At 40.5% G+C, this 20,838-nt stretch overlaps 1 protein-coding gene across 1 annotated transcript; it reads right to left on the reverse strand.

The window, feature by feature from the left end:
* Positions 1-1,545: 1,545 nt before the first annotated feature.
* Positions 1,546-20,838, reverse strand: card14 (caspase recruitment domain family, member 14). Its single transcript, XM_078265888.1, has 21 exons — positions 20,775-20,838; positions 20,061-20,313; positions 19,492-19,629; positions 19,077-19,402; positions 17,581-17,739; positions 17,308-17,427; positions 16,391-16,516; positions 14,557-14,706; positions 14,349-14,468; positions 13,050-13,147; positions 12,138-12,193; positions 11,868-11,928; positions 9,067-9,283; positions 8,856-8,982; positions 7,591-7,831; positions 7,377-7,440; positions 7,167-7,287; positions 6,775-6,939; positions 5,932-6,050; positions 4,764-4,879; positions 1,546-1,884 (listed from the first exon to the last, which is right to left on the reverse strand). Exons 2-21 carry the CDS (start codon positions 20,272-20,274, stop codon positions 1,677-1,679), a joined length of 2,946 nt encoding a protein of 981 aa, XP_078122014.1. The 5' UTR covers positions 20,275-20,313; positions 20,775-20,838; the 3' UTR covers positions 1,546-1,676.

Genomic DNA, 20,838 nt, shown 5'->3' on the forward strand with positions numbered 1-20,838 from the left:
GAATTAACAGTTGTTTAGTCACACTGATACATGTTGCAGTCAGATTTGCTTTGCAATCACACATAGAGCTAAGGCGGTCATTATAGCAAATACAATCCTGACAGGGTGATGGTCGGAATCAGCCTAAAGCAGGGGTCTTCAAAGTTTTTTAAGCCAAGGACCCCTTAACTGAAAAAGAGACTGGAACAGGTACCCCCTACTACATATATTGTATAAAATGAAGTTGCATATTAAACTGGGCCTACAATTACGTGTAGGGCAGCCCAAAGCCTTTATACATAGCCTTTTGCTTGGAATACTAAGCTATTAAATTAGCCTAATAATTGTTGCCATGATTTATTAATCATTTTTTAATGTTAAAACCTTGTGAACCATGTGGCTCAGTGGATTCATTGAAAAAGCTTTCAGAAGTTAACAATAATTTGGAGGCCCCCCTGCATTGACTCTGAGGACCTCCTAGGGGCACCGGACCCCATGTTGAAGATCCCTGGCCTAAAGGCTTGCTCTACATTATCCCTTACTTACTTGATACTAACCTTCATCATGGTTAGTATTGTTTCCATATTAAGTCAAGAGACGATGTCACGTTTTCAAGTCCTGAAATTGTCTTCAAATGAAAACTAGAAATGTTCAGACTTTCCTTCAATTCACACGTTAATGAAGATAGACTATTAAATATTGCTCCATTTTTTAAATTTTTTTTTATTAATGTGTACTGTGAGACCCATATGGAACAATCATTAACAATCATTAAACAAAACAAACCATTACATGATCTGCCACAGAAAGACGAGGACAAATTTAAGGAACAACGGTAAATCCCCGTCATGAACACGACAGAGAGGATACACATCTGTCAGGATGAAGACTTTCAACCGATTATAATCACAAGCCCTGCAGTTGAGTTTCCCTCTAAAAATGGTGCAAAGTATTGTGCAAGAATTGGTAAGTTGACTGATATTTACAGTGTGTTACAATTCATTTTTTTCTCCTAATAATTATCCCGTCTCATACTAATTCAAATAAAGACATTCTAATTAAACACAAGAGATGACAGATCCAGAACATTAAAAGAAAATCCCCCCATAGTGGGAAACGATCTACAACATATTGTAGAGATAAGTGCATAGAAGTTATTCCAGGGTGTATTAATGATAAATGTTTGTGTTTTTAGTGGACACCTCACACCAGTGTTTGCTTTGAACAAATACCTCAAAAAGGGAGGCAACAGAGCAGAAACTGTTTCTGGGTACAGTGAATAATGATACAGCTTTATACACTTAAAAGTACAGTAGATGGGCGCCTGGTTAGCTCACCTGGTAGAACAGGCGCCCATATATAGAGGTTTACTCCTCGACGCAGCGGCTGCAGGTTTGACTCCGACCTGCGGCCCTTTGCTGCATGCCATTCCCCCCCTCTCTCTCTCCCCCCTTTCAAGTCTAAGTTGTCCTATAGAAATAAAGGCCTATATAAAAAAAAGTACAGTAGATAGCACTTTATGAGAGTCCTTTCACCCAGTTACTCATTAGTATCATAGATACATACTCGTGTTTACAAAAATATTTATTGTAAAGCTAAATATATTCTCGACATCATATTAACACGAAGCCCTTTGAGAAATCCTATTATTTTCATATTTTCTGTTTGCTAAGATTCTTTTCTCTTTTTCCTCTGCTTCACCACTGGTCATGCTCCACCCAGACGATCTTCTTCTGCTCCTCCCAGATGATGGAGCGCAGGCTGGTCAGCAGGGAGGCCTGGTCACTCCAGGAGTCCGGAGCCACGCTGTGATACAGGCAGGGCAGCTTGTCCAGCAGCGGCTCCTCGCTTTTCGAACAAGCCAACAGCTGCTCCTCCGACTGGCTGTGACGCTGCAGCTTTGACCTGGAAGTGTATAAATGAACCAGATGAATGAAGATCATTTTTGGATGTATTTTTGTTTAGTTTGTTTGTTTGTTGGTGGTTTGGTTTTGGACCTTTGATCATAACTGTCTAAATGATGTAGAACAGTGGTTCCCAACCAAGTTTTTCATACAACTGAACTATCAATATTAGTTAATTAGTCAGTTAGTTAGTTTGGTCAGCAATCGTACTGATACTAGCCTACTAGGCTACTATTACTTAAAATGAAGCTGAATATTTGACCATTTCTCCAATAGAGTGCGGATACCCGACCCAAGCCCAACGGGACCCGACGGGGCCGGGTTCGGACAGATATTTAGAAATGATGTTCTGGTTGGGGTCGGGCTCGGTCACATCACCGCGATAAGGCATTGAACATTTTAAATTTAAAACAGCTTATTATGTAGGTAGCCAATGGGCCTGTTCCACTTGATGCAAAGGTTCGTTTTTGTGATTAAAATACATTTCAAATATTACCCTAACATCCGTCTTCCTGTGTGCAGAAATTTGTTTATGTAGCTGTGACGTGCGCTTGTTTCCCTTGTGTGCGCTGATACGCTCATCTGTTGACATTTCCGAATGCCTTCCTACAGTTGCTTAATAAAAGCGGGCTTTCCACACAAACAAACATACATGTGTCATTAGTATGAGAACAAAAATGAGATTTTAACTGTGTCGGGCTCGGACATAAATATCTTAATGCCTGTCGGGCTCGGGTCGGGTTCGGTTACTGCTCTGTTGGACGCGGGCCGGGCTTGGACGGAAAAATGCGGCCTGATCAGCACTCTATTCTCCACTAACAGTACTTTTAACAATTTCTACCATTTATTCAGTACTTATAACTAATCATTTGAACTGTTTAGCCTTTACTTTAAAATGCTCATATTATGCTTTTTGGCTTTTTCCCTTTCCTTTATTGTGTTATATATCTTTTTTGTGCACGTAATAGGTTTACAAAGTGAAAAAGCCCAAAGTCCACCCCAACTCTGCTTCTGACTGGCTAGTAGTGCTGACCGAGGTACTGAGCATGTGCGACTCCCAACAAAGATGGGACAGAAGTGGGATGTCTCACTCTGTAGCTAAAACAGAGAGCTCAACACACAGGGTGAAAAGAGGAGCTGCAGCAATGTGCAGTACAACAAATATATATATATATATATATATATATATATATATATATATATTTTTTTTTTTTAATTAAACCACATAAACCTATTCTGGTACAACCTCTAAATACAATTATGAACCTGAAAATTAGCATAATCATAGCACTTTAAGCTATTTATTCATTAGTTGTAGCTACCTGTTTAAACTTCTGTGCTTGCTTGCTGACCAGATTTATTTTACATAACTGCAACACAGTGTTTAGGTGTTACAGTTGACTTAATGTTAATATGGATGTATTCTTTTTATCAAATCATAATTTCAACATTTTCAAATTACAATAGTTACAGATACAATCATTCCAGCATCGTACGGCAACGGCAGAAGTACCCCCTGGGGTACACATCACTGATGTAGACAATGTGACATCATATCAGTATATTCTCTTACAGCTACAATTGACAAAATGATTCCGTTCACCAAAACATCAACACTGAACGTCAGGTTTTCATATCAGTCCCTCAGAAACAGAGGGAACCGGTTTCACTCTAGTTTGAACTGTCAACAAGGAGAAATCCTCATAGAAGAGGCAGAGATACCAGCTTGTCCAGTGACAGCAGCATCAATAGACCAGAAGACATTGCAGCCACAGGAGTACACCACTTTTTTTTTTCGTTCTTTGCTTCAGTGGAAAACCTGAATGCTTATTCAAGCTACAACACAAGGCTGGTCACAAGAAGTTGAAGCCTGTTTGTTGTCGAGGTTAAACATCATTCAGGGAAACTACTGAAATACACAGTACACAACTGATGACACTGATACATAACAGTGCATTCAAAGGTGGATTACTCCTTTAAGTCAAGTGAATCTTTTTATTTATTTTCTAAAGATTATATTTTGGGCATTTTTTGCCCTTATTTGATTGAACAGCTGAAGACAGGAAATGGGAGAAAGAGGGAATGACACACAGCAAAGGGCCATGGGTCGGAAACGAACCCCTGGTTGCCATCACGTGGGGCGCACGCCACAACCAGGTGAGCTAACAGGGCGCCCCTAATGTAAGTCATAGGTTTGTTGCAAATGATGCAAAATGGAAGAGAAGGGCATCTACTGTATGGTCTTAAAAGCCTCTATCATTTTCATACTTCATAAAATAACTATTTAGGCACACTCGAAATGTCCTTCCTGGTTTGGAGCAACAGACAAACAACATAAATTGTTTTAACAAAATATAATATATGCAAGATCTGTTTAGTACCAAGGTGGCAAAACAAACCAGTGACCAAATACATCATGGGAATTACTGGATGTAACAACTTGAAGAGTAAATGTTTGTGTTGTATGATTGCACATCCATACAGCCTCTTTTTTTTCCCTTAATGTTAAATAGCTATATGTTTGTGTTATTTGTTTCTGTATTTATTGTTTGTTTATGTCATATTCATGTTTAATATGTTTATGTTTGCACCAACAACCAAGGCAAATTCCTCGTAAGTGCTACTTGCTTGGCAATAATCTTCTGATTCTGATTGTACTCTCCCTCTAACTGTGCGCCAGTATCTAATCTGGGACTTCTAGGTGGAGCGTTAATGTCAATTAAAGGACAAAATGGAAACATGGAAACTATGGCAGATATCAGCGAGGTCGTCAAGTTTGCCTAGAGTGATTATCTAAATGTGATTGCAGAGAAATGATAAGCAACAAGGTGAGCTCTGTCAGCACTGGTATGAAGAAGAAGAAGAAGAAGGAGGGTTTACTTAAGTTTCCGTGCACTGCGCGCTGACAGGCCAATGAAGATGATAATAGGGAAGATCTTGGCCCGGTGCAACCGCCGCACGCAGTCCAGCCCCAACGGCAGCACACAGTGAATCCCCTGGAGGAGGAGGAGAATACATGGAATATGGGTTAAAGAAAGAGGATTTTTAAATAAGCACGAGCGCAGTTTTCTAGGAGCACATGAAAAAAATATATGCATTCATTCATTCACGATGTGAACACAGCACCACAAATCTGCAGCCAGATGCAGTGGGTGTGGTTGTCTTGTTGCAGCTGGTTTACTTTTTTTTAATGGTTAATAAGCGCAATGATTACATTACATTTAGCTGACGCTTTTATCCAAAGCGACTTACAGTTGCTATATATATCAGAGGCCGCACACTAGGGGGTTAAGTGTCTTGCTCAGGGACACATTGGCTGATGTATCGCAGTGGGAATTGAACCCAGATCTCCCACACCAAAGGCATGTGTCATATCACCACCCCACGATGATAGAAACACATAAGGAAAAAAATAGTTTATATGATCCCTCAATCAATCTGATACTTTTTTGTCATAATTCTACCATATATCACGTTGCAAATGGTTACATCATATCTTAAAATGTGACGCAGCAGCGTTTTGTTTTTCAGAAGACATTTCAAGAAGAAAACCTGCACTGCTGAATTATTTCTTTGATTTTGAAAGTAGGATGTGACAGACAGGATTAATGAGCTCCAATAATCCGATGTCTCCCACATAAACAACAGCATAGAGGGTTATAACAAGCCGGGCTGATGTGTGTGGTTACTTTGTAGCAGCCTGATTTATTAAATCTAAACATTGTAGACGACTGTGGGTAAAGGGCCGGATGCTGCAGACTTGTAAAGCTCGTGGCTTACAGTCTGGACTAACGTGGTGAAACAGCCGACCACATAACACGTCTTCCCTAGAGCCCCACTGCTAGAGGCATTAAGAAAATGTGATTTGTCACCACATTTTTTGCTCAAAAATACAATACTTAAAAGTGAACAAACCTAACAGCCACATACTGTATTTCCTTTCCATCCTCTTTCGCACCACAATTAACTGAGCCCCATTCTTTGCTTTTTGAGCAACCAGCCTCCAATGTAAGTGTTTTAATATTATATCAGTTGTGGATGTTCTGACCTTCTTCATAACTTTCTCGACACACTGCAGGGTGTAGCAGCAGTGTGTTCCCTGCTCGAGCTCTTCCAGGATCTCGGACCTCTGCAGCCGGGCTGCATGCTCGCTAGCGCTCAGCACCTCTGTAGAGCAGAAGGGGGGTGATGATATATGTGAAGTCATATGATAATGTCGTGAAAAAATGATCAATATATTTCAAACTCTATATGAAGATATGCGCAGGGATTCCGCCAGAAAAGTTGTCAAGCCCGGTAGCAAGTGAGAGAAAACTAAAAGCTAACTGGAGATTTAAAATAACTACGTGTACGTTTTCAACCGAGCCGTCCCAATGTAACTGTAGCTTTGATAACATCTTAAAAGTACATTAAAATCTTATTACCAGAGACTAGGCTTGGTGGGGGGAAACTTAGGCCCGGTGGGCTTACAACACACTGGGGGAAACCCATATTTACCTTTAGTAGTGGCATTATCTTTAATTAATTTGGTACAATACCTGAAACATCTTCTGCATGTCGTTCTCTTAAATACACCGATCCGTGTAATGATCAAATCTTCCCACAGAGATCATTAAACTTTCATTTGGCTCTACCATCGAAGGGAACACTGGCAAACATTTGTCGTCTTTATAGCCTATATCATTTTTTATTACTATGTATTTTACTAAATGTATTTCCTTCCTGGTTTTCCGCGACAGCCAACATTTGATCTGTCAATTCAAACAGACTTATCTGTCAGCACAGGAAGGTGCTTCCCTCCTCTCCGTATCTAAACATGCATCTTCAGTGGCATATGCTCCAGCGGAAACAGTTATGAAATTTCATCATGTGACGACGCTGTGTTTCCTACCAGGCTCACAGAGCTGGAAGCCCTGCCAGTCTGCCACCTTTTTGTTCAGGCAGTGTCCCAGGATGGTGGGCAGCAGCAGGACAGGCCTGCAGATGGGTGGGAAGATGGGGGTGACCAGGCTGTAGGGCATGAGGGTAAGACAACTTTTGGGTGCAGATGTAGCCCCTATATAGGAAATAAAATACACTTGTGTGAGACAGGTAAATGTTTTCATACAAAAACCATTCAAAATGTTTATCAAACTGCGGATTCAAGAAGAAATACAGCACCTTTGTTACTGTGCAGCTGCCGGCTATCAATTTCATTGATAGTGTCAAATCATCAACAGGAGTTATCTCAGGCCACTTTACAGATACAGTAGGTCTACACAAGACAAGAGCAAGCATTTGTACCTGGTTCTGTGCTCTTGGTATTTTCCTCCTCCACACTGACCCACAGTGGGCTCCTGCCATGACGTCCGGTGCCGACAATTCTCACCGCCTTCTGCTTATTCTGTTCCACCACACGCCCAGCCTGTTGTGAGAGAGGAATATAACCAGAAGTGAGCACAGCGAAATATCAGATGCAGTCACTGGGTGGCAGTATTTTCCGATTATTCTTACCTTTCGAGACTTCTTTGTTTGAAAGCTCATGTCTTCAATTGCTCGAATCAGAAGCCGCTGTGCCCTGTGCCATCAGACAATGGTTTCAGTTTAAAGCACTGTGAGTGGTGATTTTCTTTTCACCTTTCCCTTGCACAAGTATGCAGATGATTCTGACTCCCTACCTACTGTATGTATACCCCACAAATTCTATATTCCACATTGGTGTACCAACCTGTAATAGTTGGGTACGTTTCCAGTCTGGAGGTCCAGTAGCTGGCAGGGGTGAACTTGGCTGGCGCGCCATGAGTCCTCAGTGCCAGCGGGCCGAGTGTGGGTTACATGAAGGATGTCGTTGCAGGACACAGCCAGGGTTCCGTTTGGGCCGGCAGAGAGAGACATGTTGACACGTACGTAGAAGGAGTCTCCGGATATTGTCTCACTGCTCTGCAGCTGCTGCAGCAGCGCCTCATAGTCTCAACAGGCAGAGGAACACACTTCAACTAAAGCCACTGTATGTTTGTCTCTTATAAATTATTTACATAGTCTTCACTTGCTGTACACCATGATTTCAGGTGTGGTCATATAAGCTCCACTGTCCATTTAAGGTTTAACATTAAGCATGCTGTAACTACCTGCTCCAAAGTTAAAACCCCCTCTTATGTTCCTGTAGTGGTTTGAACCAAGCAACTGACTGACAAACAATGATATCCTCTCTTGATATAGGGGCTTAATATCCCATTAAATACAACACAATCACACTCTTGAGTGACAAAATGGTGTTGGCACAGCACACCTCACTTCTCTGCAGTCCGTATGAAAGCATGAGATAACCCATTAACAGTTGGCCATAGGGTCAAAAGGAGAAGGGTTTCAAGATAAAAAAAAGAACTCAAGGTTTTGTGCTTTTTACACTGTTTTGTGCTGTGTCTTTATGTGATGCCCTTTGGATACATTAATATTGTACTCTGTCTCAGTAGCTCGTCTTGTGAACCTCGAAGAATGTTGAATTCTTTGAACGATGCAAAACACCCTCATAAATACAGCAGCTTGATCAACATCATATCCTGTTGCTATTTCAACAAGTAGCAGTGTCATAAGTTATCTCATGTGGCAGCTGGCCACATGGCTTTAATCTCTAGAGAAACAATCTGCTTCCTTATAACAGCTGAAGCCATAAACCTTTATTTCCAACTATGGCTGAGATACAGTCACTGTGATTTGTTATAAAACAGTCCTGCCTTATGAATTTGCTCTTGCATGTTTGTACGTGTTTATACATTTGTGTATGTTTGTGTACAAACATATTTTCTCTAAGCTGTGAATTATTATTATATATATAACAAAAAAAGTACTATTTTGGCTTCAAGAATGGATATATGTTTCAGAGTGGGATGCAACATCTTCAGTAAAATGTATGGAAATGATTTATGATGAGTCATACCATCTTGGTTACAAGGCAAAAAAAAAGAAGTTTTATGTACATGCTGTGGGACATACCATCTTGCCTTGGCCGGAGGGAGAGGTGACAGAGGCCTGTGACTTGGCCAAGAGCCCACATAGCTTCCTCTAAAGTGGAATCCTCCAGCACCATCCTCAGAGCCTTCTGGTTCTGCTCGTACCTGACCTGCAGAGCAAGATTATTATGAGAAACGCCTCCACTTTAGGCAGTACGATTATAATTAGTGTTCAGAAACACACTTCAACCCACCTCCACTATCTGTGCCCCGCGGCTGATGCCAACAGTATGGGCAGGGGTCCCTTCTGTCACCTGGTGCACAAACACTCCGGTCTTATTGCCTCCCACCACGGTTAGCTGACTGAGCAGTGCCTCCCCCTGCAGGGAGATGCTGAGAACGCGGCCATTGACGCGAATCGCTTTCGGACGCGAACGCATCAGGAAGGGAGGGTAAGAGGTTCTTGACACGCTGGTGAGAGAGCAATGAGGATAGAATGCTTCATCAAACATTTTGATTATTTTAAGGATCACAGTTAACTTTTGTGGAAAGGAAAAATTTTACTTTTCACTGAGCACAGAGCCAATCCTTTCATACTCTACAGTTTATACAGTGTGGTCTGTACATTTTTAGTATGGGTGGGGGGAAAATAATAAATTGTAAGATATGTGTCCCATTTAATCCCATGGGAAAAGATCGTTGCTACACTTTCGGCATAACTATCGTATATTTACAGTTTGAATTTCGTCACGGCATGTATATCACAGGTCCCTAAGGTCTTACAAAGCTTAGCTAACTCCAATTTCAATTTAATGCATTTTTCAATACAGCCTAGTATAGTAATATTTTTCGTGGCAGTACTGTATCGATACACAGATGCCAAGTATGGGTTAAGTGTCTTGCTCAGGGACACATTGGCTGATGTATCGCAGTGGGAATTGAACCCAGATCTCCCACACCAAAGGCATCACCCCACGATGATAAAAACACATAAGGAAAAAAATAGTTTATATGATCCCTCAATCAATCTGACACTTTTTTTGTCATAATTCTACCGTATATCACATTGCAAATGGTTACATCATATCTTAAAATGTGACGCAGCAGGGTTTTGTTTTTCAGAAGACATTTTAAGAAGAAAACCTGCACTGCTGAATTATTTCTTTGATTTTGAAAGTATTAGATTAGATTAATGAGCTCCAATAATCCGATGTCTCCCACATAAACAACAGTATAGAGGGTTATAACAAGCCCGACGAACTGCCTGAAGTATGTCCTGAAGTTGGCATTCAGATGTATGCCGATGACACTGTGGTTTATGTGTCCGGCAAAAGCCCTGTTGTTATCAGCAGTACATTGACTAAAAGTCTTGAGAAAGTGTTTGATTGGCTAAACAAATCATGTTTAACACTTAATCTGAGGAAAACTAAATCTATGTGTTTTTCTATAACAAGAAAGCGGATAATAAATGATCTTAACATTAAAATGAATGGTGAACTCATCGATCAGGTCAAAAGTCAAAAGTCATATTATATATCATATTTGAATGTGCTCATGTCTTTCTGAACACTATGATCCTGTCCCACCTGTCGTACTGCACCACTGTTTGGTCCCAGGCTAGCCAAACTACCCTAAAGCCTATTGAGAGGCTTTCTAACCGTGCCCTAAAATGTTTAGATAAAAAGCCCATTCGATTCCATCACTTTTACATTTTAAATAAACATAAAATCTTAAACTTTGTTAATTTTGTTAATCTTAAATACATAAAGTTGTTTTTTAAATGTTTGACTGGACTTGCACCTGAGCCACTTTGTAAATTTGTGAACAGGCTGGAATCCTCCAGAGCTGCTGTATGTGGAGACTGTAAAGTTCCATTTTGTAAAACATCTTTTGCCCAAAATGTTTTTTCTGTGAAAGGAGCCAATCTGTGGAACTGGCTTCCTACAAATATAAAGACTCTAACTAAAATGTCCACCTTTAAAAAACTATCAAAAGCATGGTTCATACAGCAGCAGCAGTGTGATCATGACATATGAAATGTATAGCTGTGTGTATGTGAGGTGTGCATCTGTGTGAGCTTGAGTAAATGGGTTTATTTACTACACTTATTTGTATTGCTACTAACTGGTTTTTGGACTTTTTATTGTACTCACTGTAAAAATTTGACTCCTATATTATTTTAACTGTTAAAAGCCTTTCTAGGGACAGGTGTTGCGAATTAGCCATGGCTATAAACACTGTGATACAGGCATCGGATTGTTCTTTGTGTAATAATCTATGTTTTTTGTATCTGTCCCTATTCAAATAAACAGAAATAAAGGGCCGGATGCTGCAGACTTGTAAAGCTTGTGGGTTACAATCTCTATCAATCTTTTACTATACAAATTGCACATGAGAATTTGACTTTTTGGTACCAGAATGATATAATCATTTGCTTTTTCAGTCCACTAGAACAACATGTATCTTTTGACAAAGTTTTGCTTTGGGTACATAATTTGTTGGAAAATGGTAATAAATTGTAAGATATCGCAATATGTTTAAAATCGCAATAATATCGTATTGTGACATAAGTATCGTGATGATATCGTATTGTTGGCCTCTGGTGATTCCAACCCCTTATTTTTTGTAGCGAGTGGCTCTGTACTTTAGCACAGGGGATTTGGACAAAATTGTTGGAGTACTCTTTAAAATGTGAGTCAGCACTCAGTCATTGTTTCATTTATGTAAACCCCAGTGTGCTAGATGAGACATAAAACATGAAACAAGACCCGACTTTCTGCTACATATGCCCAGAGCTCTTACAGTATAGCTCACTTTTAAATCTAAGTTAGTAAATGGGCTAAAGGTGGGTATGTTGTGTTAAATTAACCAGTGCTGATTATTTATTATTATCTCCACTAACTTTATTTCCAGCATTTATTACTACCTACTGTATGCCTTCATTTTACAGTCTATTGAACACATTCAGGTAGACTGGCGTCTGTTTTACACAAAAATGCTTAGTAACATGAAACTCTTTATTAATAGCAATGTTGTGCCCAGTGGACCACCTCACCCATCAATGCTGGAGCCATTAGACGAGAGAAGCCTGGGTGTCTGCTTGTCTTCACTCCCCACTAAACAAAAGAGAGGCTGTTTAATCATTTGGCATCAAGGATGTTTCCCAGGAAATAATGTGCGTGTGAGTTACTGTGTGACTTTACAGCCCTGGCACAGGTTCAACATTGAACAATGGCTAATTAAAGTCCTGCGAAACAACACCAAACCATCCACCCAAAAACACATTTACTTAAACAAAGAAAGTTTGTGTGTTTTCTATACATACCATCGGGGATAAACACAAAGTCTTCAAATAGAGATTCAGTATCCACTGTGTCCAAGCTGCAAGAGAGAAAAAGATGAGAGGAGAAAGGATTTGTCTCGCTCACTTTTCTTGCACATACAAACATGTACACGTACACTGATAATGCTGAGCTATTTACTTTATACTGAGCTTACTTTAATGCTAAGTGTGAGATAATCATCTGCCCTATTACAACCCACAGACTGGTTTGGTGGGTACAGTGTTGTAATGTAACAAAGTACAAATGCTTTGTTATTGTACTTAAGTAGAATTTTTACATTTCTGTACTTTACTTTGTTATTTATATTTCTGGAAACCTTTACTTTTACTTCATTACATTTCCTAAATAACATTTATACTTATTTATACTTTTACATTTCCTCTAAGCATCTTTGTTACTCGTTACTACAAAATAAAGTCAGAAGAAATTTGTTAGATGGCAAAAAGCAGTTTGGCGAATCATTGCTCCTAGATTGCACTCCCCATTCCAGTTGGTGACGTAATGCCTGTTTGTTGCCATGAGCCAAAGGCATGGGCCAAAACTACAACTAAAGAAGAGGCGGAGGAAGCATACTAACTGATAGTGTAATGAAAGCATCTGCTGGAAGCTCTGCCGCCAGCGTAACAGGCGATGAGCCCCCCCCTGACGACAGTGGGGTGATGAAGATAACGTTACACACCTGTGGCCATATTTGTAAGAAATGTCTTCGTACGTTGGAGTGAAAGATTCTTCCTCCTCTTTGTTAATGTCAGACTTTAAGAAGGTGTGGAAACCCTGAATGCTTTACTATATGGAAAGCATTCCTGGCATATGGAAATATATTTACACAGTAAGGTTTATTGTAGGTGAGTGAGCACACACACACACACACACACACACACACACACACACACCTGTTGTCTGTGTATAGAGCTTCCTCTCTTCTGCGGAAAGACTCTGGACTGGGGGGCTCTGGGTTTTGGGATCGGACACTTGCCGTAGAATCTTCACACTGTACACATAAACATGGCATACATGTACAGACACATTTTAATTATTTACTACTATACTATACTATAAAAAGTGCAATAATCAAGATTTTGCTTTAAATCTTGCAAAATGATCAGTAAAAAAATGTATGGCCTTTAAAAGCAGATATCAAATCTAGGCCTGGCTATTATTTGAACACATTTTTAATACGGAACATAAGCTTCAGTAATTATACCAAAATATTTTTTTTCTCCAAAAATATATTTTTTAAACAAAACAATTTTTTGAATTTTGCAGAATATGTCCAACTTTAAAAAAAAATATTACTGTTTAATGTTGCTTTAATCTATATTTTTCTTATTGTCAACAAATCCCAAAAATAGACCAAAGCCAACAATGTTTCCGACTTCCTTACCCTGCCTGTGGCATGCAGTGTTGGGTGTAACGTAACTATTTTTTTCGGGTAAAAAGTAGTGTAACGCACTACTACGAAAAATTTGGTAACGAAACGTAGATCCCCTTTTCAATTCGGCGCAACGTTACTTTTCCCAGGGACAGATTTGACAGCGACACTGCCTTCTCAACTGGTATTGGATCGGTGCATAAACTCCAGTACTTCCCGATACCGATACCAGCATTTTAGGCAGTATCGGAGCCGATACCGGAACATCTCTAGTTCAGACACTTCACTGATAAACCAGAGATTAGCCTTATGGTCAAAGATAGTTTTTGTATAATTAACTTCAGTCTCTGCCAGAGACCCCTGCTTTTAAAAGTAACGTAAAAGTAACGAGTAACGTAAAAAGTTACTTTCCATATGGGGTAACTAAGTAAAGTAACAGATTACTTTTTTAAGAAGTAACGAGTAACGAGCAAACACTACTTTTGCTGAGATCAATTCATCTGTAGTTTTGCTCTTCATGGTATTTGTTGACAATTACTAAAAATATAGACTATTGTCAGCCTTATTCTTTAACACAAGCAGCTGTACAAAGACTTTAACTAAATAAAAACATAGAAAATCAAACAAAAATCAAACACTTGATCAGTCATTGGTCAGTGTAAAAAAAATGTCAATACCCAGCCCTAATAAAGTAATTGTGGCTGAGCACGTACGCATGCACGTACTGTGTGTCTTGGGATCGGCATACTGTTTTTTATGCACGACATGATAATTAAAATGATTCATTCATTCATTCATTCATTCATTTAAACACACTCACCTCTGACCTCAGTGACATGGGATTGATTGCGTCCATGCGGCAGAGTAAACGCCTGGTAGGGGATCTGAGTGGGCATAGTTCACAGCTGGATCTCAGGCTCTCCCAGTCCATCTCCGTCTCCTTCGACAAAAACACAGAGATTAGCATTATTACGTCAGTATTTGTTGCGTTTATGGGTGTGCTGATGTGTGCTTGTGTAAGAAATTACATCAAAACTTTGCCGTTGTCCTCTGGGGCTGCGTTTGGCCTGCAGGCTGAAGACCTGCTCTTGGAGCTCCACCAGCTGACACCTCAGGGTGTCCTTCTCAGCCAGGATGCGGGCGATCATGGTCTGGGCCTCGTCTCTGGACAGGTACGCCTAGGAACGGGAATCGTTCAAATTTACTTTGCATAGCTATTTTACTCAAAATGGACACACCTTGTTTCTTGTTCATGCAAACAAACACAACACAAACAGGCTGAGTTCATGCCTCATGTAGAAATCACAAAATCAGGATAACCACAACGGTCTAACCTGTCACGCGCCGCCTGTAACTCAAACAGGGGATATGCACCTGTCTGAGTCAGGGATTGTTTGAGTATTAATGTACAAGGCAGCGAAGCTGGCATGTGGTATGCAGAATGTCGTCAAAGTGGTGTCTGTGGCTGGTCGCTTTGTATTTTTTGACACATTCTTGTGAACACAACAACTCAGGAACAACACATGATAGACACTTGGAGAAGCACCCATGTTTGAATCATATGCCTATCTCACTGTTTATAATGCATGTTACAAAAAAACCTTAAATTGAATGATGCAATCTGATTTTGAAGCAAAATTGCAGCATAGTATATCTTGTAAGACAAGGGGCCTTTTTGGTGTATTTGTGTTTAAAGCTACTATCTTGATCTTAATTCAATATATCTTAATTATTTGATCCAACATGGTGGATATAATAGAACATCGGGAAATTCAAATGACAGTTGCCTTGTTTTAAAATTTAGGAAGTCAGATTTTCCTGTCAAGTACTGACATTTTCTGCCAGCTTTTAAAAACATTTTTGAATGAAAGAGCGAGAGGCATGAAACAAAAGGTATCAGTCACATGCAGATGCAACTCCTTTAAAAAATGGATTCTGCATATCACACTGCATCACATTTTGTAACAGATGCAGGCTCAAGCACTCGCTATTGCATTCTATATGGATCTTTGAATGGTCCTCTCTGTACCAGAGGAGAAAAATGCACGCTATTTACATAAAGGATAAATAAATAAACTAAATGCATGATTGACTAATTATACCCCGGAGCTGTCAACTATTATCATATTATCGTCTTGTGTTGTGCACAGCTCCAGTGGAGCAGCTTGCAGCTATGTGGCCACCTGACAGCTGTTAGGATGTAGCTGGATTGTTCATTTCAAGCCTCAATGACGTTTAAAAGAGATACTGGAAGACAAGTAAGAGACGCTTTAAGATGAATCATTCCCGCATGGCATCGACTGGTGTAACACAGCTAAACACTACATTTATGTACGTGTAAAAGTTTTGTTCCTTTAATACTGCTCAATTTGTAGAATAGTAATTACAGTTAACTTAATTCATGTCCCATATCAAAGAGACATAAATAATTACACCCACACACACAACAGGGAGATCCAGACAGTAAGATCTAAATGAGAGGGGTTGATATTTGATACTCTCCACAACAAGTAGGCTGGGTAAATACTTTTTAGGCACAGAAAATCGTCAACTTTCCCTCTTTAGCGTTAAGCTTAGCATAGCCCCATTGCAACCATAACACTGGCTTGTCCGCGTCATCCTACCCAGCTCCACCCTGTCGTCAAAAGTTGTCACATCCGGTTTCAAAAAACCAAGATGGCATAGGCCATATTGCCAAACTAGAGGCTTTGAAACGGCAGTCCACATACCAATGAGTAAAGTCACGGCTGCTACTTCCTCTATTCTTACAGTAAAAAAACAGAAAATACTGCTTGGAAAAGTGACTTCATCTTTACGGGAGACAGGACAATTTGAGTGGCGAGGGTGTTAAAAATTGCTTACTTGGTCTCTCTCTGCCTGCAGTTCTTTCATCTGGTTCTGAATCACTGTGCTCTTCTGCTGGTGCATTTTACAGTCCAGGGTCAGCTGCTGCACCTGGAGGCTCAGGCACTCCTTCTGATCCAAGAGCTGAACGCAAATAGACACACATTACTCCAATGTGGCCTCAAGTGTTTTAGGGCTATGTTATAGATGTACAGGATTTGATGAGCGAGTCAACGCTACTAAGCCACACGGAAACTACTGTGTTCTCTGAAATAGATAATGATGGTGTACTGTATGTAGTACAGAGTTCCCACAAAGTTTCATTGACAAAATTTCAAAACTATTTCATGACTTCTCTATTGACCGATACAAATTGTATTAGGTATTAGAGAACCATGAAATAATAAATGTACACGTACCCGGCATTATTCAAACATATCACATTCCAACTCTATTTTCAACTAGCTGGCATACACAGAGGGAGAGACGGAACGAAAATGAAGAAACGCACGTAAATAGTAAACAAAACGTCACGCGTCGACGCATATTGTAGGCCTAGGTTCCGTCAACATCTACAGAAAATAAATACGTGGAAGGTTATCCACGGAAGATCACTGTAACGACAGTAACACAACAAAATTCCATGATTTTTCTAGGCCTGGAAAATGAGATTTGGAAATTCCATGATTTTTCCAGGTTTTCCATGACCGTGGGAACCCCGATAGTAACAATTTGTTGTCACTTTATTATTGTATTGCCCAGTCAGAAAATAGTTTTAATTAGAAGTTTTCCTCTGGCCAAAGGCTTGTGTACGTCATGGTACTCTAGCAGTGGGATAATCATAATGGCTCTTTTCAGTGTAGTAGATGTTTTGCTGAATTTGCATGACATTTCCTGATCCATGAAGCCACAGTTAAACACACCCACGCACCCACCCCTTGCTTGTCTGTGAGCAGCTGTTCGTTCTCCTCTCGGTAACACCTGAGCTGCTCTGCGAGCTCCACCTGGCTGTCTATGGCCTCCGCCAGGTCCTGGGCCAGGATGTCCTCACGGGCCTGCCAGAGACACATCAACAGAGATACAAACATGACGTCACAAGTTGCTATTTTACTTTCACTGTTTTACGAATATGTGCCGACAGTACAGTACAGTACAGTACTCCACATAAATCAGCTGATAACACAGAATGATTAAATGATTATTCTCACCGGGTCCAGTTTTTCCACTTTCACCAGCTGGCAGCGCAGACTCCTGACTTCTTCTTGCAGTCGCGGAGTGTCAGCAGGGGAGGCACACCTGAGCGAGCATTTCTTCTGGAACTCGTTCTCCGTTTGGGCCTTCTGCAGCTCAGTCTGCAGCTGATATATCTGACCCCAAACAAGAACAACAATGCTGAAGGGGCTGCAACTAAGACTATTTCCACTAGGGCTGGGCGATTTATCGATATTATATCGACATCGATATATATGAGGCTAGATATCGTCCTAAACTTTGGATATCGCAATATATGACACAAGTGTCTGGTTTCAAAGGTTGCACAGTAATGTCATTTTCTGAACTTACCCGCATTACTAGCTGTTCTATTTATTTTACCCACTTAGTCATTGTATCCACATCTCATTGTGTGAACATTTTGTGAAAGCACCAGTAGTCAACCCTACAATATCGCCGCAGTATCGACATCAAGGTATTTGGTAAAATATATTGTAATATTTGATGTTCTCCATATCGCCCAGCTCAAATTTCCACTATCGATTTTGTTCAATTATTCGTTTAATAAATACATTTTTGTCTGTAAAAAAAAAAATGGCTTAATCAAATAACTTCAGCACAAAATGTTAATACACTATGCAATGATACTCAGGTAAAATGCATCTGTGGTAAAAAACCAAAATGTTACAACCATGACTGAAACACTTCAGCTACCATGTTTAGTATCAACTGCGATAAGTGTATCAAAAGGATCTCTGCTCTTTTATGGCACTCATCATACCGAGCCATGACTAAAGGGTTATGCCAGAGGAGAAGAGGCTTTGTGCGTCAGTGACTTCTTTTAAATCACTTCTTAAAACTCATTTTTATAGACTTGCTTTTATGTGATGTCTCTTTTATCGTCTTTTGACCCCCATCATCTGTTAATTTCATTTGATTTTATTTATTCATTGTCGTTTTTACTGCCCTTTAAATACGTCCCATCTTCAATTTTAACGATTACAATGATGTGTATTGATGTGTGTGTGTGTGTGTGTGTGTGTGTGTGTGCTTCTGTCAAAGCACTTTGTAAATTTTTGTTTTTAAAGGTGCTATACAAATAAACATTATTATTATTTTTATTTTATTTTGATTCCTGTGACAGGTACAAATCTTTCAAACTCCACAATCCCAGTTTGTAATTCTATGGGCCCTATTTTAACGATCTAAGCACACGGCGTGAAGCGCATGGTGCGTTTAGGGCGGAAAAAAGGGTCCGTGCGCCGGGCGCATGGTTCAAAAGGGTTGTTGTCCCAAAAGACAATATACAACTGTTTTTACACGCTGTGTTAACAATTTACATCAAGCTACGTTGCTCAAATTTCAGTTCTTTAACCCTACATTTTTTTTATGACTTTCCCCTGAGATCACAGCTTTGTGTCAGGGAGGAGAAAGTCATTCTTTGCATTTATGAGTTATTTTAAGGTGAGAAACTTTAGTGAGGATCACTGACCTGCAGGTTGAGGTCATGGAGGCGCATGTTTACAGCTGATTTCTCCTCGATGGCTGCTGTGTAGCGCATATACACGTCACACTTTTCATCCTTCAACTTGGTGACGTCACGCTGCAAAGAACACAAGTGTCTCCGCATGCGTTCGTTTTCAGTCTGAAGGCCTCTGGACTTCTCCTCCAGGTCCATTATCTTCCTAATCTCCAACTCAAGGGAGGCACAGTGAGCACTCTTTTTACTAGCCTCGCAGCGAGCCTCCTGGAGCTCCTTCTGCATCCCCGTCACGGCTCTGACCAGATACTCTGTCAGCTCCGAGTACTTTATCAGGCCTGCGAGGAGCGCAATGCAAGTCAGACATAAAGCAAGGTAAACTAAGACAAATATCCCCTTAAAATTAAGAGCATGTAAAGCCACTGACCACTGAATCTTGAAGGCTCAGTGCTGGGTTTGCGTCCAGTGACTTGGGTGTACAGGGTGGGGTAGTGGATCATCAGGCTCTCCAGTAAAGCCACAGCCCCATTCCTCCCCTGGGTCCTCAGCAAGTCCAGCATATAGCCTGGGAATGGTAGAGCATAATGTAACGTTGTCTAAAACTCCAACCCTAACCCTTGAATCAGCAGGCTCAATCTCAAGATAAGTGATTCCTCTATGAATGTCTTAATCTATAGGTACATAAAAACACTGCATTTTAATTTATCTTCAGAGAAAGCAAGCTAACAATTGTTCTCTACAATAACCACAATCAAGAATTAGAAAATAAATACAATAAGCAGGCAGCATAACATATTTTTTGTTTTACTAATAAACATTATATGAGTGTGGCTGGAATTCCAACTGTATCTTGGCAATACCCTCAACAGTCAGTGTAAGCAAATCAGGTGCAGTAAAAGAGGACGGAGCACAAGCCACTTGTCGTCTACAAACTGAAGCTACGCTTTTAACATTGTTTAAAATCCAAGAAGCAACAAGCCAAGTCAGAAATCTCACTGGTTCTCATGCTGCGGTTGGTGAGGTTGTGGCTGGAGAGGATCTCATCCTCGTCCATCTCAGTGAGCACCCTGGCCTGCCTCAGGTACGGGATCAAAATGCACGGCCGCACACCCAAGGAGATCCGGTGGCGGTTGTCGTTGATCAGTTCCCACAGTTCCTCCTCGCTCATGTCTCCCATGTCTGGACCCTCAGGAACACACTCCCCTGCCATCCTGAGTGTGTTATGTGTGTTTGATAGAGATACGGTTGCCTGCAGGTGAGATGATGGGCACGGCTAGAGCGAACTTAGCGAACACACACACACCCACACCCTTAGCTGTAATGACATAGGCTCATTCCTGGTAACAGACAGCATAGCATGCTGACTGGAAGAAGAGCTCTATAAAAGGGCCAGGAAAACCGGTAAGACAAGGGCTCTGCAATGCAACAAGGGACATGTGCAAAAAGAAAATTATGCAAACGGGCCTGAAAAAAAACACACACACACACACACACACACACACACACACACGCGTCTCTTCCATTCATACTCTTTGTAGCTTTCTAACCTGTGTTTGCTTTCAACAGCTAATTCAACATCTAATCACACCATAAACCATAGGCTGTGGCTATGGCAAAAATGAACAAAACCTCTCACTAACACAGAAATGTTAGATGACATGCCAGTTCGCATTAATAATTCCTAATCATCACAGTAAAGCAAACACATACCTGGCCTCCGCTGACAGGAACACTGAGCTCTGCAGTGCAAAGTCCTCCGTTGAGGAAGGAAATC

This window comes from Sander vitreus, chromosome 2, assembly GCF_031162955.1.
Source record: "Sander vitreus isolate 19-12246 chromosome 2, sanVit1, whole genome shotgun sequence".
NCBI lineage: Eukaryota > Metazoa > Chordata > Actinopteri > Perciformes > Percidae > Sander > Sander vitreus.